Genomic DNA, 27,156 nt, shown 5'->3' with positions numbered 1-27,156 from the left:
CATGTGGAGGGGCAATAACGATGCTCATTATGACAGCGCTGCCGTCGCCACAGACCGGCAGCCTTTTTCTGCTTTTACTGGGTCACATCACATTTTGTAGAAATTGAGTAAAAAATTGACGCCACCTCAAAAATGTCTATAACTGCCTGTCATGGTGACACACAAGGGATAGACAGGGTGGGAGTATGATGTTTCTTGGATCAAAGGGATAAAAAAAAAGATCAAAAGTTTGAAGGGCAGTAGCTACTTTTTTGCTATGTAAACAGACAGTTTTGGTAGATCACGTCGGGGTCACCAACTGTGGAGACAAAAACTATTTTGACAGTTTGACTGTAGATATACAACAAACTATGATCCCCCAAAACTTTACTTTCATTTTGTCACCCTCAATAATGGCCTGATTAATATTTTGAAGAGAAGAAAAAAGCCTCTTACAATATGTTGCCGGCGCCAACATAACAAGGCACCACAGAACAAATCTAAAGTCCATGAGTAACTCACTCACCATAACGCTAAATTAAGAGCCTCTCTCCGCAGAGTCCATCATGCGTGGGAATCACCTGTAGCTGTAAGTCCATGCACCTTTCTTTTTCTTCTTGGTCATAGGCTCCTGTGTTGTCTCATCACTGGGCCTTTTCGCCGTTGCAAATAAACTTTCCAAATATGTTTTTTTTATACTCATTTTGCTAACTTGTCAATTAGCATCAGCGCTACACGACTGAGATAATTAGCATCTTGACATGCGTCAAGAGTCTGTCGTAAACAGAGAGAATACGGTCACTATTCGAAATAAAATATTATTAAGCCTCGGCTAATCAATTAACCGGAAGTATAGTACGTTTTTTATTCTTTCAACTTCTACTGTAAATAGAACGCTTTTACAAGTTTTTAGGAGTAAATTAGTTAAACAGATCACTCAATCACTAACCCTGAAATGGAATTCTTAATGCATATAATAAGTATTTGGTTTCGTTTTTCATGATTTCTGAATTTTTTTTACAAAATAAGACTTTGGCCATTATTTTATACAACATACAACATTAGCCTTAAAAGGGAAGTCAACCATTGCGATTGGCTGGCAACCAGTTCAGGGTGTACCCCGCCTACTGCCCGAAGCCAGCTGGGATAGGCTCCAGCGCCCTCCCCTCACCCCCCCCCCCCCACCCCACCCGTGACCCTTGTGAGGACAAGCGGTTAAGAAGATGGATGAATGGATGGGAAGTCAACCCAAAAATAATTTTTGGACAATATGTTCTATGCAGCCCCACTAGTCTAAATATGGTATTCTGGTTAATACTGCATTAATGGAATATGAGTTAAGCAACAAATGTCTGCAGTTTTTATCAGTATCAGAAAGCGGGGGGTTAATTTTGTCACTTACTATTGCGTGAAAATGACATCACAGTTGCGCAGGTCTCAGGTAACAACCAATCACAGCGCAGCTTCAGACAACAGGTGAGCTGTGATTGGTTGTTACCTGAGCCCTGAACAGCTGTGATGTCATCTACAGACAACAGCAAGTGGCAAAATGGCCGCCCCCTGAGATGGATAAAAACGGTTGGATTTTGCTTCACAACTCATATTCGACAAATGCAATATTAATCACAATGTCATGTTTAAACTAGTGAGGTCACATATAACATATTATCGTGAAGAAATGTTTAAGGTTGACTTCCCTTTAAAATTAAATAGCTAAAAGATGATTTGATGTTTGAAAAGTAACTTTCGCTACTAATTACTACTTTCCTATTTAGAAAAGGGCTTTGGAGCCGTCTTGTGGCATCTTAATGATTACTGTACTGTTTCTCCATTTTTGTGTGCATTTTTTTTTTAGTTTGCATAAAATTAAAATCAACTGCGTATACATGTTTAATTTCACAGCGACAACATAAAATGTATTTTCAAATTACGTGATCTACTCAAAAACATGACCTTCGATTTTGCTACATGATCGTTGGTTTTTAAACTGTTTATATCACACTTTTTTTTTTATGTGCACTATGCATTTACAGTGTGTGTGGTGTTAACTTCACCAAACAAAAACAGCCCTCTTTGCGAGTCCCTGCTTTAACCGCTTCACTTCAGCCAGCATTTCAATCGTGTTCCATGGTGACGGGCAAGGTTCCAAGCGTGGTCCTGGCGCGGATGATTTTTGCGTTTCTTGCTGCGTAGCAAAGTCAAGGTGACTCACGGTGGGTGAGAAGTCCACTCCAGTCCCACCTGGGCGAAGCAGTAGAGGAAGGCCAGCATGGGCGGCGCCACCGTGGACCAGCCTGGTACGGGGAGAAGCGTAACAAGCCTTTAAATCTTTTTGGCTTTTGAATATCAGTGCAGCTAATGAGCCTGCGTGTTGTGTTTGTGTTCTATTTATAGCGCCGTGAACAGGTAACGGCAGCTGTCTGCAGCTCCTCCAGAGCTGGCTGGCTTCCCTCCAGGAGCGTGCACCTGCAGCAACAATGCTTTTTGGATTTTCATTTCCATTGTGTTGTTTGGGAATTGCAAATGAGACACTGCTGGACCCTGCGTGACCCTCAAATGGAGCCCCGCTGTGGTGTGAAGACGCCCAGGCGTTTTGTCTTCACACGTATGTAAGTTGCAAAACAACAAGCTCAAACGGTGCTCGCATAGACAACCTCAACTCTCAGAGATGCCTCAGTCAATAAAATGCATTGTATTTGCCTGAATATAAAGTCTAATTGTTTGTTATGACCTTTAAAAGGATCTATGCTAAACAGTCATTACAGCACACCCAACTTGCAGAGCAGACATCATGGCATCTGTAGAGCTGTAGTACAACATTTCTAAAGATAGATGCTACTGTTAGTAAATGTTTAATGGAACATCTATTATGTTTTTTTTAAACATGATTTTTTAGCTGTAAATTAATCAGGATGTTTTTCAAATTATTGGGAAAATATTCAAATATGAATATTACTTGATATACAGAGCATCATAATTATTGTTTAAAATTCATGCTGTTTTACTTTTAATGAAGTATAATTTTAATATCTATTCATTTGTAGTAGGATTTTTTTTAATTATTATTGTCTTGATTAAAAAAAATTCATTTAATTATAACATTTTATTCTATACTATTTAACATTTCTTATATTTTAATTAAGCATTATTTTTCAATATTTTGTTTTATTTAAGAATAGGGATTTTAATTTTTCTTTCAAATGTGTGAGAAATGTTAAAATATCAACTATAAAATTTCAAATATTCATCAATAAAAAAAAAATAATTAATGATTTTTCTTGTGTATTTTAATATGTTACTATATATTAATTAAATAAAACATTAATTTAAATGATGAGTTTAAATGTTTTAAATTAAATTTTGGGAAAATTATTTAAATATATATATTTTAAACATCATGTTATTGTAAATAAATCATTTTTATCAATGCCATTTATTGTTTTACACTTTTAACTGTCATTATTATTACTATTAACATATTTTCATTTGTATTCTTTTTTTTCATCATATATCATATCATACTTCAATTCCTTACCCCCAAACCGATGCCTTGTACTCTCTGCTATTGAGTAAATAATCACCACTGGCCACTTCCCATTAGCCTTAAACGGTGAGGCCATGTGCCAAACGTGTGTATAATATCACGAGCAAAAGTAATGTCCTGTGATTATGGTCCATGAGCTGGCAGGCTTCCACACAACCGTCACAACACAATAGGTCGGAGACAATAAATATCCAATTTCCCGCTGCTGATTGCTCCTGTGGCTTTAATCAAGTGGTTGCTTAATTGCGCCAAAGCTTCTTTTTCCCCCTTCTGCCGCTTGATTAACTCTTCTGCCACGCAGGCTAACTCACCGGAAGGACGTCACGACCAACAGCACCATACGACCGCGCCTCCCTTTTACCACCTCCTTCAGAAATTACGGGAAGTTGTCAGCTAGTAACAGTACTGAGGTTGGTTCGTCGACACTATTTGTTCATACACAAACATCCATTTGAAAACTGTTGCTAACCAAAACAGCAGCACCTAAGCACATAAACACGCATTTGTACAAATAGCCGCCTCGTCCCGTCACGACTGTAATATATTTTTGTTCCAATTCCACATGATTACAGCAAGAGCCTCAGACTCAAAGTGTCAGTTTGAAGCGACTATTATGGGATGTAGCTCACCAAACTGCGAACACTACTCATGAGCCGCGAAGTCAGAGGTGCGTCCCACTGTGGCCGGGCCTGATTTAAAAGCATTGATCTGCCGTTGATGAAGCGCTACAGTGTCTAACGACGCTCACGAGCCTCTTGTATCCTTCTATTATTAGCGCCGAAATGAACCATTTGGCCAAGTGAGAGACACAGTTTGAGTTTCTAGTTCTCAGCCGTGAATAATTCACACCGGAGAAATGGCATTTTTAAACACGCAAGTGTTTCTTTTTGTAGGTTCCTCTTCACTTATTTACAACCGGATGACAGTTACGTGCGCGTGAAGAAGGCCAGCAGAGACACATGCTGCCAAACATTACTGCGTGAAATATGGACCTCATTGTGAAACAGCTGTTCGGACAAAATAGTAATGCCATTACAACCACTATTTAGTAATAATTCTAGCTGAAAACAGGCCCTCAAACACCTTTTTTTTTTTTAAATATTGAATCGTGAAAGAATTACTGTTTAAATCCAGTTCAGGGTTAGGGTTTTGTTTTATTTTAGTTTGTTGTGTTTGTCTTGTGTTCCTGTGTGTTTCCCCTGTCTCTGGGGGGTGGGTAACTGTGTGTTAGTGACAGATTAGCAAAGACAAGATTTTACAAAATTATAATTTTCATCTCATCTCTAGTTTGTGAACTAAAATGTTCATAAATTAGTCCAGTCTTTATTAACTCATTCACTCCCAGCCATTTTCACTGAAGCAACCCCATTCACTCCTGGCAGTTTTACTGGATTTTGACTGATTTTGCAAGGCCCACAGAATATTGTGTTCTATTGCTATAAAAACATGAAAGCTACCAAAAGAAAGATTAAACTCTCCTTTTTCAACAGGAAAGTTTGCAACATGGCCCTTGTTGATCTCTTATACTTTGCTGCCACCTGCTGGCTGTTTGCGTAATAACTACTATTTCTTCAACCGTTCTTTTCAGTTAAGAGGCTGCATCAAAGCCTTCGGTATGCTCAAGCATAATAAAAACACATAAAGAACGTATAAATATGTCTTCGGAACAATTTAAAATATAACGTATTTATACGTTTTTGGGAGCAAATGAGTTAAGTGAGCTTAATCTTTGTCCATTTTTCCCCCCGTCTTTATTAGTCGATGAAAATGCATACTGATTTAATCCCAATTATGGTTTAATAGTAGTCTAGTCTAGTCTAGTCTGGTTATCGTCCGGTGAAAAATGTGTGTTGACGAAAATATTTTCATTTAATTTTCGTTGACAAAATTAAGACTACTTTGTACACACCCACCCGCAAAGCTGCTGATTTGATTGGCTGACCAGTCATGTAGGAAGAGTCCACGCACACGAGTGGTCTGTGTGTTTCGTTGGCATAAATTTACTCCCATATAGACTACAAATCTGTGTGCTGTAGAATTTAATACATGTTCAAGTTTTTCTTCCTTCAGAAAAAGAACAGTACAGTAATAATAAGCAGAAAAAATAATGCGACTCTCATGTGGATTTTGTCTCACCTCAGGTCTGAACGGAGCACAATCACACATATTGAAGACATTTATACTTGTAATCTAATAACCTTTTAAGGCCTTTTTTTTTTTACAAGACGTGAAACTGTTTGAGTGTGTTATTACTTTTTAATCACCTGCAGCTGCCCCCGAGCAATTAAAACGCTTCTATTTATATGTCTGCTTCACGTTTTCTACAACACTAAAATAAGAAATTCAGCTTCAGATTGTTCAAGTCCATAAGATTCTGTTGGAATAAATGTACTTGTTATTATTATTATGATTATGATTATTGTGAGCGGTTAAGAAAATAGATGTATTATTATAATTATAATAATAATTATTATTATCAACCAAGGACTGCACGTCATTGACAAAAGTTTGAGGAACAATAATTTCTCTCTCAATCTTATTTTCCGTTTTAGAAAGACATTTTAGATACCAGTGATACACACACATTTGTAGTACAATAAGTCAGGTCTTTCATAATTATAAGAACATAATTTTAAATTCATGTGAACAGTAAATGTCAAGAAAACTGTAAAATAAAAACAATATAAAAAAAAAAACCTTGGTCTTTAAAATTGTATTTTCTTATGAATTTAAACCCAGCCCAACACATTTGGCTATATGTTAATTTTACCAGACTGCCATTAGTCTTTCAACCCCCCCCCCCCCCCCCACCCAAACTCTGTGTGTACCACAGTAGGAGAATTAAACGTTTTTAGTGGGAAAAAAGACACTTTCGGGGAGGAAAATCCATGTAAATGTGAAATCATTTCACCAGAGCAGTCACATTTTTAAACATAATTCTGTAGGATTAACACTCCGCACAGTATTCAAATACTTTTAGCTAATAAAAAGCGATGTGTATTGTTATGACCAAAAAGCTATTTTGTGGATTATTAAAAGGTGCTTATTGGAGTTGAAACAAACAACTGACTAGTTGTTTTTAATTGGCTCTCAGCTGAAAACAGTGCACAGTTATAAAAGCGTTGCTCGACCGATTGGAAGCTCCCTGCCTGGAACCCGCTTGCTACGGTCCCGTGGAGGCCCGGAAAAAGAAGAGTAGATCTTGGGAACAGAAAGAAAGGTGGCTGTGGGTCCACGCGCCAGTAATGAGTTGAAGGATAACGGCGGCGATGGGGCGAGCTCCCTGCTGAATGAAGACTGATGACGCTGCGACTTTGACGAGCAAATGAGCCGGGCTTCAGCCAGATGTCTCTCTATTTGGGAGGCACAAAAAAACGCAGCCAAATGCACACAGTGGAACAGCAGCAACTCTTACTGGAAGAGGATCTGGACGAACAAACTACAGTGAACCCCCACCCCCTTTTTCGTGCTCTTTATATTACGTTATAAAATTAATTGCATTGTTTTGGTGATAAATGTCCTTTGCTATGAAACAAAAAAAGTGTACTTTTAGGCCATGGCTTAGAAATTTTGAGTGGCCTGGTCAATTCCTGGGGCATTGCACCATTTTTTTTTCATACTTCACTCAAGCAATGGCGTGTCGGCATGGAAGGCCGGCGTTACCTTGAAGGAAGACACGCTTCCAGAAGATCCTGCCAACATGAATCCCCCCGAGGAAGAGCAGATTAGAGAGGATGAGCATGGCCGTGGAGAAGGCGGAGAGCAGCGCGGCGCAGCGCCTCCTGGTTGCCGCAGAGGAATGCCGCTCCTGGGAAATCAGCGCACAAATAAGTCAAATGCCTCGAGAAGCGGCACAATGATGTGATGGAGACGCCACCGAACGGCAATAACAAAAGTGTGTCATGCGACGCAGCGGCGACGGTACAGTTGGACCTTATTACCGCTTTGAGGAGGCCAAGCTTTTCCTGAGAGCAAGATGGAGGAGAAGGTACCCCGATGATGCTAATGTGTTAAAACACTTTTACTTACTCAAACTGTACACAGCAATTAGATGTGACAGCATCTAACCAATGTGCGTATGTACTCCAAGCATTTGCTTTTTATTAAATCTAATTATATGCCCTCCGTTTAGCTATGAAAGATTTGATCATGAAGCAACCCTTTTAAGCAAACAAGCAATTAAAGGGAAATGTAGTACAGCTAGAAATCTTTTTAAAAGGTTTGCCTGTTTTCATACAACTTGCCCTCTACAGATATGTACATTCAGACATTTTAATCTGGATCTGATCCAGATTCTCTTTGAGAATTTATTTGTCTTTGTTAATATGCTATCTGATTTTCCACCCAATATAGGTTTTGGAATGTTGCTAGACATCCATTTTGTTTGCAGGATCCAAAGCGTAGGCTGGATCAGAAACCAAATTGTATCCACATCTGATCCAGGATGCATTTGGCAGATTTTTTTTTTCATACTTAACAAGTATTTGGGAAGGGGATTTTTGCCCCTGCTAAAATAAATTGTGACATGCTGGTAAACCTCCAATATGCCTGTAAGATCCAACATGTATGCACGATCATAGACTGAGTTTAATCTACATTTGATACAGATTGAATGAAGTAGAATGTTTTACTTAAAATGAAGTTTCACTGTAGATGTCTTTAAGCAAACAAGAAATAAAGGAGAAAATCTAATAAATCTAGATGTCCTTTTAGAAACCTCTACAATAGTTTGTTTGGTTCTGCACTACTAGTCTACAGATATATCAACCTCGACTCTTTAGTTTAATCTGGATCTGATCCAAATTCAATGTACAATATTTCACATTGATTTGGGAAAGGACCCCCCTCCCCCTCCCAAAAAAAAACATGTTCTGGAATGCTGGTATAGACCTTCAATTTGAATGGAGGATCCAGTGTTTATGCTGAATCAGAGATCACATTTAATCCAGATCTGATCCAGGTGGCATTTGGCAGAATTATTTCTTCTTCTTCTTTTTTTTAAACACAGAAAATGTCAACACGTTTGCACACCAGTATCCTATTTACAATTTGTTGTAACGTTTCCCCACACAATTCTGTCTTGGAATGTTGGTAGTGCTCTGACTGTGGCTCAAAAGACTGATTTGAATCTGGATCTAATCTAGACTGTAATTGTATCTGATCCAGGTTATATTCATCAGAAATTGTTGAACATAGAGAAAAACCCGACAAGTCTATGTCTTGTATGATAATATGTGTATGCAGGATTAAATTTAATCCAGATCTGATCCAGATTGTGTTTGTCAGATTTTTGTTTTTAGTTTAATTTGTATCATTTATGTACAATTTTACTACATTTGTAGACTTGCGATTTGTTTGCAAGACTAAATATGTACGAAGGATGAGAAACCCAATTTAATCCTGATTTGTTCCAGATTGTGTTTGGCAGATTTTTGTTTTTACTTTAATTTGTATCACTTATGTACAATTTTACTACATTTGTAGAATTGTGTTTCGTTTGCAGGACCAAATATGTACAAAGGATGAGAAACCAAATTTAATCCTGATTTGATCCAGATTATATTTGTCAGATTTGTGTTTTTACTGGACACTGCGATTCCCAACAAGTGTATATGCCATTTCTTTGATTATTCTTGATAAAACAGGTTTCTATAACCCTTATGTAGAAGTACGGTATAAAAACAAGTTAATCACTATCAGACATACAGTGCTGCTCAAAGATTTGTGAACTTCTTCAGCAATTTGGACTTTCCAGTTGTTTCAACCTGATTTTGTAGTTCAATCTAAACCCTTACATTTTATATGAAATAACAGGTGTAGGTTTATCAATCCAATGCATTGTTCTTTTTTATTTATTTATTTATTATCAATTGTGTAGTCTAAACTAAATTTAAATTTTTTTTGGTCAATCCATGTAGGTGCAGAAAGAAGTAAGTGAGCCCTGAGCTGCATTTCTTAAAACAAGCAGTCAAGTAGGATCAGGTCGGACAAATTGGTAGCGAAACTAACCACTGAAATGGACCACTGAAATGAGAGGTTTAGCAAAGAAAATGTGCATCACTGACTGAAACAGAGACAAAACCACATCACTTTAGTCTTACCCAGGTGAACCCATACAGGTCAGTCATACTGAGAGGAAGAGAAATCTCAGGGGACCTCAGGAAGTGGGTAGTGACAGCACATATGGCTGGGGAAAGCTATAAAGTCATCTAAAAAAAATTTAGCTTCATCATTCCACTGTGAAGCAGATCATCTGCAACTAGAGAACACTGAAAATTACTACAATCCAGCCTAGAAGTGGATGACCTTCTAAAATATCTGCAAGATCCACAAGAAAAATAATAATTCAGGTGAAAGCCAACCTGTGCATCACATTGAGGGATTTGCAGACCTCTTTTGCTGCATCAAGGACACATGTGCATGCTTTAACAATCAGAAGAAAAGTCAATCGACAAGGCTTTCATGGAAGGCTTGCTAGGTAGAAGCCTCTGCTCACAAAAAAGAACAAAGCTTCCCATCTCAACTTTGCCAGCGAGTACCTGGACAACACTGAAGCTTTTTGGAAGTCCCTTCTGTGGATAGATGAGTCCAAAATTGAACTGTTTGGTCACAACTAAAACAGTCATGTTTGGTGAAAAGTCAACAGTGCATACCAGCAAAATAACCTTCTCCCTAGAGTGAAGCATGGGAGTGAGAATGTTAAATTCTGGGCTGGCTTTTCATCCCCAGGACCTGGACAACTCCAGGGAATCATGAATTCAGAGGAATATTGTGATATCCTGGAACATAACCTGGAGCCGCCCTTTGTGCAGTTACAGCCTGGTAGAGGATTGATAAATGCAACATGACACAAATTCAAAGCATTCCAGCAATACAACCAAGGAATGGCTGAAGAACAACAAGATTCATGTTCTGGATGTGCCCAGTTAAAATCCTGATTTAAATTCTTTCAAATTATGCTAGACGCCCATCCAACCTCTCTGAATTGGCTGCATTTTGCAAGGAAGAGTGACAAAAATTACCCCAAAGTAGATGTGAAAGACTGATAAGTCATTAAAAGAAAGTGTTTGGATGAAGTTCTCATTGCAAAAGGAGGTGCAATGTCTGATTAAGTGAGAGGTTCAAATACTTTTGCACCTATGAAATCAGAGTTTTTCTTAAATCAACAACTTTTGTTCAAGAATGAATGACAATATTATCATTTTCAATGTCAGCATTGTAGATTGGGGTATGACTAAACATTTAATAAGGTTATTTTAATATTTTATACAAAAAATCCGACCATGCCTGCAGAGTTCACAAACTTTTGAGCAGCACTGTACATAAAGCGTCTTAACATCAACGATGCTAAAATGTAACGTGACTTTATAATTTATTACATTCTTAATTGCCACTAATGAATTCACGAAAAAGCAGCATAACAAGCACAGTTAATTCTCCTTTAAGTCTTGTGAAATGTCCTGATTATATAATTTCCCCCCAAATTGTTGGTCAAATTCCTTCTCATTTGACATGACAAAGTCAACTGTATTAACATAGCAAGATTGTAGAAAAAGGTATGACTAAAAGCCTTGGTGGAGGTCTATGCAACGTGTGTTGAGTGTTTTCAACTTACAAAAAAGGAGCAAACAAGCGCTGAGCCAAAGAGCGCCTTCAGGCTGGTTTCCACCAGAACGCCCAGCCAATTCATCAGGGCCCAGTACTGAAGGTAGTCATGGCCACCGTGCCAAAGGCAGACGAAGCCGAATGCCAGCGCTGTGGATAACATTTTGGACATCACTCCGTGATGCGAACCTCCCAGAGGCACGTAGATGTATCTGCAACACGAGCGGGAAAGGAATGATTTAAACATATGTGTAAAAAAAAAAAAACACAGAGACAATTTAATTTGCTTTACTCAGTACGTAGCTGATGACTCGTGTGGATGCGAAACAAAGTGGGGTTATGAATGTCCGCCATGCGTCATGTCATGTTCATAGATTTTTAATCAGATAAAGGTAGCTCTGACGCCTGAAGCAACAACAAAAATAGACGCTCCCCAGAATAACAATTGTGGCGCCGGTGTTATTAATGATGCTACTGGATGGAATTAATTGTTTGTTAGTTTTTTCCCTGTGATTCATACAAACACATCTTCCATCACTACATGCTGTGTGCAGACAAGGTTCAAAGTCTACTGGTGGTCTTGGGTGTGTCAGAATTGTTTATATATGTAATCCACTTGTCCAAACATTTTCTGGAGCCACTCATGTGAAAAATCAGACAAAGTTTCTGCTGTACAATAGTGTAGTGTTTGATAATCTGTAATTTGCGTAATAATAATTGGTGTCAAGGAAGTATGCTGAAGTGATACAAACATCTTAACTGAGAGTGTTCTGATAATTTAGTGCAGCAGTTTGTAAAATGTTGGTGACCCCTGGTCTAACATATTTCACTCATTCACTCCCAGACATTTTCACTGAAGCAACCCCCTTCGCTCCGAGCTGTTTTACTGGATTTTGACTAATTTTGCAAGGCCCACAGAATATTGTGCTCTATTGCTATGAAGAAAAGAAAGATTAGAGTCTCTTCTTTCATCAGGAAAAAAAATAAGTATGTTTGTATCTGTTTTGCAGCAATTAGCATGAGAATCTAGCTAAATTTTATCATTATTCACAAATCTGTTTAAATCACTGGGGGAAAGATCTTTTTTCAACATGGCCCTGGTTGATCTCTTATACTGTGCTGCCACCTGCTGGCCGTTTTTGTAGTAACTACAATTGCTATAAGCATTCTCTTCAGTTCAGAGGCTGCATCAAAGCCTTCTGTATGCTCTAGCATAAAAAACATAAAAAAGCGGGTAAATACAGAAAAGTAACTCAAAGTACACAGTCAGCCAAGAAAGGTTCCAATGAATTAATCACAACTCGTCAAATTCTTTATGGATTTTTGACATGGATTGGTTTGTTAGAGACATCAGACATGCAGTCATGATACCAGACACGTGGGTAATTTTATAATTGGGGCTTTCATAACAAAGTGGAGACCGAATGTTTTTCAATTTAAAAAAACAATGATCTTGAGTTTATATTAAAAAATCCTTTGCTTTCTCACATTTTTCACAATATTGAACCGCGTGGCATTGAGATAAGCATAATTAAAATCTTTGAAAACAAATCTTTTAATTAAAGTTCAATTAAAATACAGGCTGATCTTGTATTTTGGATTCTTTTTTTTTTTTATATCCAACTCCAGACGAGTCAGTGCCTCACCAGTGATGAACCTCACCACACGTAGTGACAGTGCTTTCAACACAACAGCGTAGGAGTGTCAGGTGTTAAATCGTAAATCCCGACTCTCCTTACATGCATCTCTGATACTTCCTTACAAGATGGAAAATTCCCAAATCGACTGTTTGATAACAAATGCAGTCTTCTTTTGGGCATAAAATACTAATTGTAATAGTAAAATAGAACCAAAGCATCTTCACTAAGTTTTCATGGCATCTACTTTGGCAAACCTTTTACCACAAATCTGTTGACTGCTCGAAGATATTTGTTAATCCTTGCCTCTTCTCTGCCCTTGATGAAAGGTTTTCTAAAGATGCACAGGAGCTACCCACCGCAGCCTCCGAGCCAACGTAAGAGCCCGCCTCTGAGCTCTCATGACTCTGGCAGTCATCGTCATCTAAAATTTAGTTCCAGAAAATGGAGAGAATTCATATGGTGAAAGGAGGTTAACATGTATGGAGGACCAAAGCCGCCAAAATAAACAATTAATAAATAAATAAATATAAGAAAATAAAATGTACATAAAAATATATTTAAAAAAATATACTCCAAAAATATAAATGAATTTTATATATATATATATATATATATATATATATATATATATATATATATATATATATATATATATATATATATATATATATATATATAAATAGAATTAAATATCAATTAATAAATAAAAACGCTCTGCTCTCACATTTATTTATTTCATGCTGCACACGCTCTGTCAGGATTAAATGTTATTCAAATGAGGGGGCGGTCCTAAGCGTGTCTTGGGTTGGACTCCGCTGTTGCAAACTGCCTTTAAATGGTCGAGTGAGCGGGTCGGCGAACAAGGAAGTCTTGCCGGCTTGCATGGAGAGCTCCGGCAATGGACGACTATCTTGTCCACTGTCACCACGACTTGTTGTTGAGCAACTCAAGTCGCCAAGTCCACCTCTTTATCCAGAGATCATATAACTTTTGGACTCATCCTTCAAAATAAGAATGAGGAAATATCTACAAATCTCATTTTATGTATGGCAAAATTCCTCATTCACAGGAAAAAGTTTCAGAAATCTCACTCCATTTTTTAAAATGTTAACAAATTTGGCATATATATTAAGTCTTTAAGATAAATTAAAATACCTTAAGTACAAATCATAAATAATATTTTGAAGAAATTACCTCGTGTTGAGTTGAATGTCCTGATTTTATTTCTGTAATGTCATTTATATTTTATTTTATTTGTATTTCATGTATGTAATTTATAATTGTATGTGAACATTGTGTGTCTGATTCTTTGATTTTTTTGTGTGAACTACTGTTCCCATGGCAGTTATTGTGGATTTGTTTTGAAAAATTATTGATTGTTGCCAAGTTTGTATGTCTTACAACAAATAAACAGGAATAAAAAAAGTCACAAGACCAACTCAAGACATGCTTAGAACCACCCCCTCATTTGAATAACATTTAATCCTGACAGAGCATATGGAGAGTGAAACAAATAAATGTGAGAGCAGTGTTTTTATTTATTGATTGATATTTAATTCTATTTATTTTTGTATTTACAGTATTTCGACATTTATTTTTTTAATCTTGTTTTTTTAATTTACTTTTATTTATTTATGGCTATATATATTTTGTTGTTTTTATTTTATAATTTTTTGTAATTAATATTTGAATTATATTTTTTATGTATGTTTTAATTTTCACTTTTATTTATTCATTCATTCATTTATTTATTTTTCATTTTAGCAGTTTTGGTCCTCCCTAAACATGGCGCTAGCGCGTCACTTACAAGATAGGACCTGGAGGAATGTTACTTTAGACATTGCAGGAAAAGTTCAGAACCAAAATACACTTCTTGCATATGACGTCATCACTCATTTGCAACAAAAGAAGACTTGATAAGCAGAATTTCAATCCCCATCCTTGGCCATATCCCATTTTGCCTGTGTCAAAGGAGAATTCATATGCTGTTTCTGTTAATGATGCGTCAATTCAGCAGTCTCTGTGTGTGAAAGGGGCTTTCTGCCTTACTGGTGCTGCTGAGCTGCAGACTCATTATTTCAGCAACCCCGTGGTTAATCAAAAGTTCCTGAAACACGAGCCAGGTTTTTGGGAGCTTTGAAAAGAGCGGCCAGCTTGGCCGCATTGGCGAGTGACAGCAGGTGTGTAAGCAGATGGATGACTACCAGCAGACAGAAGGGCAGCATTGTACCTTTACTACTACGTAGACTGCGACCACTTTAAGCAGATGGTTGACTATAGAGTGACACATGTAATACGGATTTTCTCACTCACTTTAAGTAAATGAGAGTCTAAATGTCCGACTTGTTCATCTAAGATGCGCATTTGCCTGGATTTGGGATCAAACGCTCCTTCTCATATGCACTTCAGCTGCAAAAACTCTCATTTGGCAGCCGTCGAGGACCCTCCAGCTGGCTCGATAGCGGTACCTGCAGCAGGTAATGGAATGACAAAGAAGGAGCCACTTAGCAGCCCGGGGAGACGGCTATCAGTGAGTGATGGTTACACACCTACGCCATCCTCCTCGGACCGTTCGGGCTCAATCTCACCACCACATTAAAGCCTGTTTAAAAGCACTTTTGACGAGAAGCGGACGTGCGGCGCATTGTGTGCTGCATATCGTTTTTGCATCTGCAGAACGATAATTGCGAGAGATGCCATTAAGCATAAGGTTGGTGGGAAGGGGACACGGGATGAAATGGAAACTTTCATTTGCAATTTAAATCCCTAATTAATTAAAACCACTTCAAGAGTCTAATCCACCAGACTTCATATTGCACAAAACTGAAAAAGGGACACAAACTGATCAGAAGTGTTTGTTTATGATATGCAATTATGTGATATGCACTAGGGCTGGGTTTAAAAAAAAAATTAATAATTGATATCGAATCGATTTTCCTTTTTGAGCGTGACATTGATTCATAAAACCATGAATCAATTATTTTAATATATTTTTCCCATAAATTAAGGAGAACATTGAAATGTAAAGGACATTTGTTTGTATTTTACTGTTGTTTTTTTTAATAGCTGTTCACATTAATTTAAAACTATTTTCTCACATTTATGAAAGACCTGACTTGCTGCACTTTATGACAATTCAGAATCTTTTTAATTTACATTTACAAGTGTTGAATTTGAATTATGAAAACAGGGTCTTGCCTCCGCAAAATGTAATTATTATGGGCCTGCTGCGAAGGGGAAAAGGGTTTATTATTTTCCGCAAAAATGCGGCCCGTACCGTAGATCGCACCGGCACAAATGAGGTATCAAACGATGCGGCTCGATCTGACTCGCTACGGCATTATTTTTTTTCTAAGAATTCCGAGTTACCATGGCGACGCTATTTCCAAAAAACTCCCAAAAAAAAGTCCCATTGAAATGAATGGGAAAAGGAAAGACAAAATCACACATCAAGCACCTTTTTCCAAGACACGCCTATACGTTAACCGACCGATATGAATTTTAGCTCATTTTGTAGCAATTTTTCCCATCTTTAGCTCAGTGTCAAATTTTTTTTTTAGGAATGAAAGCTCTCCCTTCTGTGCGGGTTCAAAGACAGTGAGCGAAAGGGAAACAAATAGCCTTTTAACATTGGTGTGTATTGCGTGGGCTTGAGTGGAGCAATTAGGCTTTGAGTGGCGGGAACCAAAAAATCTATTTCCAAAAGTTTCACTTCAACTTGTCACTATGGCCACAATCTTTGCTCACTCGACATCAAATTCGCACATTTTGTAGTAACAAGGGTCTGCTTTCAGACAAACCCACTTTTATTTGGCTAAGGTGTCATTTGTCGGACTATTTCGCCTATCTTTTCCATGTTAATTTCGGCGCCTTTCTCTCTTCATTTTTTATAAATCATAAGTTTTCAAACTGCTCTCATTTGGTCATTTTTCATCCGATTAAAAAAATGAGAACATGCTCGCGTTCCCCAAACTGGAATCTGCATCTTGAACCGTTAAGTCGTGAGAGGCTTTTGTTCGAGGTGTGCGTATCTCATGCATTTGTGTTGAATGTGTGTGCGTGATGTCTCCATGTTAAACTCCAATGTGTGTGCGTGAATGTGCATGTTTCTTAAAGGGACAGTAAGATACTTTTAGTTTATGTTGATTATGGTTAACTTCCACATTTCTTGACCGATTTCAATCGTTTAAATTTTAATCTGTTCAGCTCATTTACATTTTTTTTTAAATACATAAAAATACATTAAAAAAACAAAACATTATTATTATTTTTTTTTAAAGGCAATGGAATGGACTGCTATTTAAATAGTGATTTTTTTAGCTATACTGCCTGGTCTCTCACTTCTGCATAGCAACTGCCTCAGCCAATCATCTTTCCTACTGTTGAGCTCAACTCACCCCCTTTTTTTCTTGGTGTACTCAAGGCTTGGCCTATGGACGGGCGGCCATCTTGGCCAATTGATTAGGTACGCCAAGGACTCTCTCCCCGTCGCCCACCTGGGTCGGCGGCCATCTTGGCCATTTGACTACTACTAAAATTACTACAACTACAAGTACTACTACTACAAGTACAAGTACTACTACTACTCACTACTACTACTACAAGTACTTGCTACTACTATACTACTACTACTATTGCTACAAGTATTGCGTCTTTCCACCTTGCAAGAGTTAGCAGGCCCATTCAAAATTTCCGCGGAAATTTTTCTAGTTTGGAATTTAATGCTTGTGGAGTTTTTATTATGGGACTGCTGCGTAGCAAAGCAGTAGCAGAGCTACTGCTTGCGAAGCAAAGCAGGCACATATTACTATCCTAGAAAATCGGGTTTATTATTATTATTATTTTTAATTATTATATTATCTTCCACAGATTTTTCCGCAAGAATGCAGCTCGTACCGTACATCGCACCGGGACAAATTAAGTATCAAACGATGCGGCTCGATCTGACTCGCTGCTGCGGCATTATTTTTCTCGGAATTCCGAGTTACCATGGCGACACAATTCCCCCAAAAATTGGAATGAATGGGAAAGGGGAACAAAAGTCCAAAAATCAAGCAGCTTTTTCCAAGCCACGCGCGCATACGTTAACCGGCCGGCATGATTTTTAGCTCATTTTGTTGCAATTTTTCCCATCTTTAGCTCAGTGTTGAAATATTTTTTAAGGAATGTAAGCTCTCCCCTCTGTGCGGGTTCAAAGACAGTGAGCGAAATGGAAAAAAATTGCCTTTTAACATTGGTGTGTATTGCGTCTGCTTGAGTGGCGCAATTAGCAACAGAGTGACGAGAGACAAAAATCAATTTCCAAAAGTTTCACTTCAACTCGTCACCATGGCCACAATCTTTGCTCACTAGACAAAAAATTCGCACATTTTGTAGTCACAACGGTCTTCTTTCAGACAAACCCACTTTTTTTTTGGCTAAGGTGTTATTTAGTACCTTTTTTTTCACTTTAAGCGAGGAGAAGTCGGAGTTTCTCGCCCATCTTTTCCATGTTAATTTGGTCTGCTTTTTCCTCTTCATTTTTATAAATCAAAAGTTTTCAACCTGCTCTAATTTGGTCATTTTTCATCCGATTAAAAAAATGAGAACATGCTCGGTTCCCCAAACCCTTGCCGTTCTAACGAGTCTCCAACATGTTAAAGTCAAATGTGTGTGCGTGAATGTGCATGTTTCTTAAAGCAACAGTAAGATACTTTTAGTTTATGTTGATTATGGTTAACTTCCACATTTCTTGACCGATTTCAATCCTTTAAATTTTAAACTGTTCAGCTCATTTAATTTTTTTTACATACATACATAAAAATAAAAAATAAAACACAACATTATAATTTTTTTTTTAATGAAATGGAATGGACTGCTATTTAAATTGTGCTTTTTTTTCTTTTCTTTTTTTAGCTATTACAAGTGTTACTACTAAAAGTCCTACTACTACTACTATTGCTAAAAGTACTACATGCGTCTTTCCACCTTGCAAGAGTCAGCAGTCCCATCCAAAATTTCCGCGGAAATTTTTCTAGTTTTTATTTTTATCATGTCCTTGATATTCAAGAAGAACTGATATTCCATAATTCGGATTGAACTGAAGTGAATCGAATTGAATCAGAAAAAATAAAATAGATTGAGAATCGAAATCGAATCGATTGAGGAAATTAAAATCAATATCCAGCCCTAATATGCTTGGGTTATTTTCTTGTGTTTATCTTTAGTGGCATAGTAGGTGTATCCAAATGGACTAGTGATGCCACTATCGAATATTTTTTATATAAAAACGCGAGCCGTCCAAGGCATAAGCCGGCAAAAGGAGCCGGCTGCTCCATATGCACATATTCAACAAAGGAGACATTTCTCCAGGGTTCGACGGGTGGAAACACAACAACAGACACGCACTTGCTATTATTCGCCAACAACGACATCATGCAAGCTCATAATCATGAGAAAGCCCCCATGCAAATGCAGCATCCTTGTCTATTTATGACCAACTGTGCAAGGCACACCCACCTATTTGGGAAGGTTTTTACACAGTTAAATATTGATGAGTTCAATAAGCTGCCAAAATGAACATGTGCTTCAGTGGGGAATAAATACAATGTAGATAGATAGATGGACAAAAAAATAATCACTTGACATATTGGGGAGGGAACAGGAATGCAGTGCAAGACTTTATAGCTACTATATTGGGGAAACTAGACTAAGTGCAATTTCTGCAGAAATTGTGTGGGAATGCTGAAAGATGAATGCTAATAGCTGTAAAGTAAGTAAATTGAAAGATAAATTGTGAAAATTGCAAAATATTAATTGTAGTTGAAAGATAAATATATAAAATAAACACTTGAATTTGGGACGCATGAATTTTTTAAACAAGCAAATGTAAAAGTGTTATCTGAAAGTACCCTCCATTCATCTCGATCAGGAATAGGCAAGTTCGGTCCGAGAAAGCTGCAGTCCTGAATGTCTCCTGCCTCCAAACCCAAGTGTTTCAAATCATCAGCTCATCATTACGTTCTGCAGGAGTCTCTCAGGTGTGTTCGAGGAGGGAGACATCAAAAATATGCAGGACTGCGGCTCTTTAGGACCGAACTTGCCTATCCCTGATGTAGATGGAAAAGTGGAACTAATTATATCCAATGGAAAATGCTTTTCTTTGCTCACTAGACAAAAAATTCGCACATTTTGTAGTCACAACGGTCTTCTTTCAGACAAACCCACTTTTTTTTTGGCTAAGGTGTTATTTAGTACCTTTTTTTTCACTTTAAGCTTGGAGAAGTCGGAGTTTCTCGCCCATCTTTTCCATGTTAATTTGGTCGGCTTTTTCCTCTTCATTTTTATAAATCAAAAGTTTTCAACCTGCTCTAATTTGGTCATTTGTCATCCGATTAAAAAAATGAGAACATGCTCGGTTCCCCAAACCCTTGCCGTTCTAACGAGTCTCCAACATGTTAAAGTCAAATGTGTGTGCGTGAATGTGCATGTTTCTTAAAGCAACAGTAAGATACTTTTAGTTTATGTTGATTATGGTTAACTTCCACATTTCTTGACCGATTTCAATCCTTTAAATTTTAAACTGTTCAGCTCATTTAATTTTTTTTTACATACATACATAAAAATAAAAAATAAAACACAACATTATAATTTTTTTTTTAATGAAATGGAATGGACTGCTATTTAAATCGTGCTTTTTTTTTCTTTCTTTTTTTAGCTATTACAAGTGTTACTACTAAAAGTCCTACTACTACTACTATTGCTAAAAGTACTATATGCGTCTTTCCACCTTGCAAGAGTCAGCAGTCCCATCCAAAATTTCCGCGGAAATTTTTCTAGTTTTTATTTTTATCATGTCCTTGATATTCAAGAAGAACTGATATTCCATAATTCGGATTGAACTGAAGTGAATCGAATTGAATCGGGAAAAATAAAATAGATTGAGAATCGAAATCGAATCGATTGAGGAAATTAAAATCAATATCCAGCCCTAATATGCATGGGTTATTTTCTTGTGTTTATCTTTAGTGGCATAGTAGGTGTATCCAAATGGACTAGTGATGCCACTATCGAATATTTTTAGAATCGATTAATCTATCAATTATTCAATCAATTAATCAGATTCATTTTAATTTTACATTAAAGAGTATTACAAAAAAAAAAATCCCCATGATTACCATTTATTAATTAGTGATTGATGTTTATTTCTTAAAAAAAAAAAAAAGGAGGGGGGGGGGTTGATGTTGTACTATGTTACTGGTACGGCCATTGTTTAAAAACAGATGTTCGCAAATGTCTTATTTTTGATTAAACATTAAAGATAATGAGTATTTTTTCATAAAGGACTACATAAATCAGTGAACAATTACTGTTGATATGCCGAAATAAGAGGATTTGGACAATTTTAAATAAAAAAATGGTTCCAAACGATTACTCAATTATCAAAATAGTTGTCGATTAATTTGTTAATCAATTACTTTATTTTGACAGCTCTAAAATGGACTGATAGTCTAATGCCTGGATCAGAATACAAGATTTTTAGCACTGTTATTGCACTGATTTGCTATCGCGAACCATTTTCCACATCAGGCCTTACAACCCATTTCTCTTGCCAAAAGTCAACAGATATAATCTAGTTTACCTGCAATCCGAAAGCAATGAGCAGAAACACCATAGAAAAAGGATGGATTTATGTATGTCAAAGCAAAGCAGACACCTCCACTAATTAGTACTGATTAGTAGCATCCCGATAAACAAAAAAGATAAAAGAAAAAAATTATAGACAAGGGAATGTTTTCTCAGACAAGCGTGGTACAGCAGCATCTATGCCTTCACGGAGCAATGTGCCTCCACCAAGCGGATCGCAAACTCCCAACAGGCTGCAGCACGTTCAGTGGGGTTTGCTTCATTAGGAGGCAGGCAAACTAATAATAAAAACGCGAGCCGTCCAAGGCATAAGCCGGCAAAAGGAGCCGGCTGCTCCATATGCACATATTCAACAAAGGAGACATTTCTCCAGGGTTCGACGGGTGGAAACACAACAACAGACACGCACTTGCTATTATTCACCAACAACGACATCATGCAAGCTCATAATCATGAGAAAGCCCCCATGCAAATGCAGCATCCTTGTCTATTTATGACCAACTGTGCAAGGCACACCCACCTATTTGGGAAGGTTTTTACACAGTTAAATATTGATGAGTTCAATAAGCTGCCAAAATGAACATGTGCTTCAGTGGGGAATAAATACAATGTAGATAGATAGATGGACAAAAAAATAATCACTTGACATATTGGGGAGGGAACAGGAATGCAGTGCAAGACTTTATAGCTACTATATTGGGGAAACTAGACTAAGTGCAATTTCTGCAGAAATTGTGTGGGAATGCTGAAAGATGAATGCTAAGCTGAATGATAATAGCTGTAAAGTAAGTAAATTGAAAGATAAATTGTGAAAATTGCAAAATATTAATTGTAGTTGAAAGATAAATATATAAAATAAACACTTGAATTTGGGACGCATGAATTTTTTAAACAAGCAAATGTAAAAGTGTTATCTGAAAGTACCCTCCATTCATCTCGATCAGGAATAGGCAAGTTCGGTCCGAGAAAGCTGCAGTCCTGAATGTCTCCTGCCTCCAAACCCAAGTGTTTCAAATCATCAGCTCATCATTACGTTCTGCAGGAGTCTCTCAGGTGTGTTCGAGGAGGGAGACATCAAAAATATGCAGGACTGCGGCTCTTTAGGACCGAACTTGCCTATCCCTGATGTAGATGGAAAAGTGGAACTAATGATATCCAATGGAAAATGCCCGCCCCCACCCCCCAAAAAAATCACTCAATAGCGCCACCTAGGCATGCAGTACCCTCCCATTCATTTAGATGAAAAAGTGAAACGAATGATATCCAATGGAAAAATGTAACAACAACAAAAAATGGGGGAAAAGTTTATATTTAACTCTGACTGCCAAGCATTTTCAGAAAAGAGGATATGTGGGTGCCAGCTGATTTAAGCATTTTGACTGATCTTTCAAGGTCTGTTTGGACTAAACACAGATACTACCAAATGAAAGATTGAACTCTTATCTTTCATCAGAAAAAAAAAAGTTAGTTTCTACCTTATTCCGTTTTTCAGTAATCAACAATAGAAAATAGGTTAGTTTCATCCAAATGCTCTGTTTTGGACCAAAATGCGGAGAAATCAAGCTTTTTGTGAAACGATATTATTTAATGCACTCTAGTGTATTTGACACCTTTTTTTTTCCATAAATGATGCCACAAACACCTAAACAGTGCTTTACTTCTGTACAACACTACCACCAACAATGAAAAAGTGTTTTTTGATAGCAAAATACGTTTATTTACATTCAACAGTGTAACAATTTGACAAAACAATTTGGCAAACTATTTATAAATGTGTGCAACTGTGGTACTATTTACAATTGCGTGGATGTTTCAACTACACAGTTTTTCTTTTTGTGAGGTATATTGTGTAAAACTCCCCTGCGTGCAAGGGGACGCAGCAGGATTTGCACCACAGATTAGTTTCACTGCGATTGCCCATTCGCGTGCACTTTCTTGCCGGCCTTTTTTTCCGGGGAGGCAGGTATATACTGCAGTGTGTGTTTGGCCATGTTGTCATCAAGTCTACTCTAAGGATCATGATACGGTGACCTGGTGTTACGTCTGGCTTCCTCGTGTCCTTCAGTTCCTATACCGGGTGGTAAGAGATGTTCTGATCCATCTTATCCACTCCATTCATGGTGGCATCGTAGTCCAGAACCAGTGTCTTCTCCGTGATCAGACTGTACTCACTCCTCCGATGAATATGCATTGGACTCGGGGTACTCTTCATCGTCCGATTGAACGTCCGCCTGTACAGAAGTGCTCGGTTGTGCACCACGTTTTCCGCCGTTAGCATTGCTAGCCGGTGAGGCTTTACGACTTGATCAAAGCCGCCGCGTCAACGCTTCCAACTTCGGCGTCAACGCTTCCAACTTCGGCGTCAACCTCGGAGTCACCATCATCATCATCAATGTGCTCTTTAGCATTGGTCGATGCTTTACGTCTTTGAAAAAAATGCTCAAGTGTGAGCTGCTTGCAACCGGTCGCCATTTTCGCTTCCTCCGCCATTCTCCCCTCAACACTCTAGCTCCGCCTCACGTCTTCTACTGACTCCTACCCGATCTTGTCCAAAGAGAGTCATCGCTGCCATCTAGTGCCCAAAAATAGTCATTATACTAACTCGATCTGCTTGATACTTTCAGCACATCTTGCCAAGGCTTTCCTCCACCCGTTTCAGCAAAAAAAACATAGTGAACGTCTTTTAACGTCTTTGGCGGCACTCATTTGGATTTTACTAAACGTTATTAAACGTTTTTGGCGGTCAAAGAGTTAACGTTAAATTGTGTGAATACTGTAAGTAATGTGGAATTAGACGATAAATACCCTGGAAGGCGTGAATTTTTGAAGCAAGTTGAAATTTGAACGATGTAAATCGGAAGTATTATGTGGGAGTTGTTTCTCTGCAAAAAGGTGAGGAGAATAAAAATCACAATAACGTATGTGGGAATACTTTCCCACAATTAACTAGCTGCATGTACCTGCACCTTATAACAAATATATATTTTGCTGGGAATATTTTACTGAGAACACATTTTCCTTTCTTGTATACTGTCAATGGATGGTTAGACAGGTAGCTAAACATACAGATGTTTGTGTGAATGAATGAATTCATAAATAGAAAGAAGAGAGTGAAAAGATAAGACGCAATGTGAGCACATCATGTGAAGGGTTTCTTACCTAAGGAGCCATCGATACAGGCCCTTGTCAAAATGCCTGTAAGAGTGGAAAGACAGAGCGAGAGAAGGGGGAGAACATTAATTGGATTCACACATTTGCATGATAATACCACAAGCCAGGAACACCTGAGCTCCACCGCCTTCATTATGCAGTATACTAAATAAACGCAGGCATGTTGAGGTGTCTACTGTTTGTATGCCAGCCGCTCTTTCCCTTTCATCATTAAGAAGATTAGAAAAAGCATGTCTTCCAGAGTTGTTGCATCCATAAAACGCTGCCTGTTTTGTCCATGACGTCGGCTGACAGTTTTATGCATTCCATCAATGTTGTCCACACGAGCCGGCTCAGCGCACGCGGGACTGCCGTGCGTCACTGGTCAGCACTATTGAGAGTTGTGCACATCGTAGCCATCAGTTTCAGTGTTACGTTCGCACGTCTAAAAATGTCTTGGTTTTAAAATAGATGGCCAGTGCCGAGTCTGCTTTCATGAGTTCTATCTCAGCACATTTTGTACACATTTAACAGTTTTCCCCATAGGAAAGTAATTAACCTACATTATATATTCTTGAATAACATCCAGTGAGCGGCACGATGGGAGGGTTCCGCCCTCATTCCAAAATCATGCTTCTCAGGTCAACTCATTCACTGTCGTGGCCGTTTATGTTCGTCAGCTGGAATCCAACCATTTACTGCCATAGACGAATATATTAGTCATGTACATTTTTCAATGGGCAGACAGGAAAAACAGATGTCAGCACTTTAGATATCATATCAGTACAGCTTTTGAGTTGAAGATAATGATACAGTATTTGGTAAATCTCAGCTTATCATAATGATTCTGAACAAGAGAAATGACGACATGTTTGAAGTTGGACACATTTAGGCACCTCACACTCTCAAAGTATGCCGCAATAATTCACAGAAATTGTGTGTCACCCTCGGAGGAAGAGATTATACAGTTCATGGAGTGAATGGTGAAGGATGTAAAAAAATAGACAAACGTGAGCCATGATGTGAGTTAGCGATGCTCACTGTGCATTTCTTAATTCTATATCTGTATATAAATTATTATTTTGCAATTTTGTTGTTTTATAGCAGGTGTGGGTAATTCATTTTGCAAAGGGGCCACATGTCAAACTGGAAAGGCCAAGGCAACATGCTAACCACAACTTTGTCTATATTATTTTTTATCTATTTAGAAAATGCATATTGTCTTGCTTCAAATATTTGCTACTTGTGTAGATGTGATATATTTTGTTATAATTAGGAAATAGACATTTTAAAATAAAAAACAATCATGATCTTTACCTTTTAAAAATTATAACAATTTGGGGCACCTACCGCCAGCTCATGTTAGCCATCCTTCGTCAGGACTCCCAAATATATAGTAAAGTATAGAAGTGTGAATTAGATTACTATTGACAGTGATTAATAACACAGTGATGACTTGTGATGAATGCGCCCAATATATACAGTAGCCTATATAAAACCGCAGATTTTCACAAAGCATTGTCAGGTTAAATCTTGGCCCTCTTCCCTTCACCGTGCAAAAAATAAAAATGATGCTAACTTTAGGACCACTGCTGTCATTTTTAGCTAATCTCTTTTAGGAAAAATAGTTGCTAGAGTGGTCAGAAAATACGCTAAATATTATAAAAACATTGCAAAGTTGGCAACACTGCAAACACAAGTCTTACTAAGTCACTCAATATAGCGAAAATGTTGCTAATAAAAAAGCTAAACAAAATTTGCATATGTTGATGAGTGGTTCAACTCCAAATTGTACCACTTTTGAGCGTTCGACTTTTGAAGTATTTAGGAATGTTTTCTTCATGGAGGAGTGATGCGTAAAAAACTGTCTTCCACATGGAAATTTTATTGAAACCTCACAATTCCATTCTGCCATGTAAGGAGCGTTGATCTTGTGACATCTTTGATCAACAGCGCCCCCCACAGTGTAAAGTCAGCATTGTCATGTGCTGGCAAGGCTCATAAAGGCAGCTAGTAAATATTCACTTCTCTGACATGTGCAATATCTTCAATAGATATCTTGATGTAATTGATTGCTATAAATATTTGTGTGTGCATGTCTGTGTGTATTTTGCTACATTAACCTCTCACCCTTAAGCTCTATTTAAAAAAAAGAAAAAAGAGAGAGCTGTAACATGAGTCCTTGAGAAGCAGCGCAGATGTCATGTGGAGGTGGCCCGTTGTGATGATTGCAAGTAATGGCAGGTCAGACAATTTAGCACTGGGGCTGTGATTGCCAAAGTGCAGAAACACTTTAAAAAGCACTTGACATTAAACGCAAGCCTTTTCTCTTCAAGGATATATAGCATCTATGCCGGACAAGGAATGCTGGGGATGTGGAGTGGACAGTGAGTGGATGCGACTTACCGCCACATGCCGGTGAAGCTGTACATGATGCTGACGCAGCGAGGCAGACCAGGAGGAACCAGCTGGTCCAGCGTGGCCAACATAGATGGAAGGCCAAACAGGACCAGATACTTGACGAAGAAGAACTGCACCAGGGCCAGAGCCAGACCACCTGCCCAACAAAGGACTCAATAGTCTAACCTCCTCATAAATCACATTTTAATGGAA

At 37.9% G+C, this 27,156-nt stretch overlaps 1 protein-coding gene and 1 long non-coding RNA gene across 6 annotated transcripts in view; one reads left to right on the top strand and one right to left on the bottom strand.

The window, feature by feature from the left end:
- Positions 1-1,186: 1,186 nt before the first annotated feature.
- The window catches only part of hhat (hedgehog acyltransferase), a 31,520-nt gene continuing 5,550 nt past the window's right edge, over positions 1,187-27,156 (bottom strand). For 2 of the 4 annotated variants that reach the window (XM_086093465.1, XM_086093467.1), the window contains 5 exons: positions 26,950-27,100; positions 24,553-24,588; positions 11,139-11,340; positions 7,187-7,331; positions 6,369-6,876 (listed from right to left, as the gene is read on the bottom strand). In XM_086093465.1, the coding sequence (XP_085949591.1) occupies positions 6,635-6,876; positions 7,187-7,331; positions 11,139-11,340; positions 24,553-24,588; positions 26,950-27,100 (776 nt within the window). In that variant the 3' untranslated portion in view covers positions 6,369-6,634. Of the gene's footprint in view, positions 2,274-6,368; positions 6,877-7,186; positions 7,332-11,138; positions 11,341-24,552; positions 24,589-26,949; positions 27,101-27,156 lie in introns of those variants that run through there. The other 2 variants (XM_086093468.1, XM_086093466.1) reach the window with 2 other exon arrangements.
- LOC147164153 (uncharacterized) lies at positions 1,768-27,156 on the top strand. 2 transcript variants are annotated; one of them, XR_015096939.1, is made up of 4 exons: positions 1,768-2,276; positions 2,374-2,588; positions 3,825-3,933; positions 26,880-27,156. It is a non-coding gene; the product is annotated as an uncharacterized LOC147164153 (long non-coding RNA). The 2 variants fall into 2 exon arrangements; XR_015096940.1 differs by lacking the exon at positions 26,880-27,156 and adding an exon at positions 5,665-6,258.

The sequence above is a fragment of the Leptonotus elevatus genome, chromosome 13 (genome assembly GCF_054856555.1).
Source record: "Leptonotus elevatus isolate MCC_2025b chromosome 13, RoL_Lele_1.0, whole genome shotgun sequence".
Taxonomy (NCBI): Eukaryota; Metazoa; Chordata; class Actinopteri; order Syngnathiformes; family Syngnathidae; genus Leptonotus; species Leptonotus elevatus.
The sequence above is the reverse complement of the archived record's forward strand: the minus strand, read 5'-3'. Positions and strand labels throughout refer to the sequence as shown.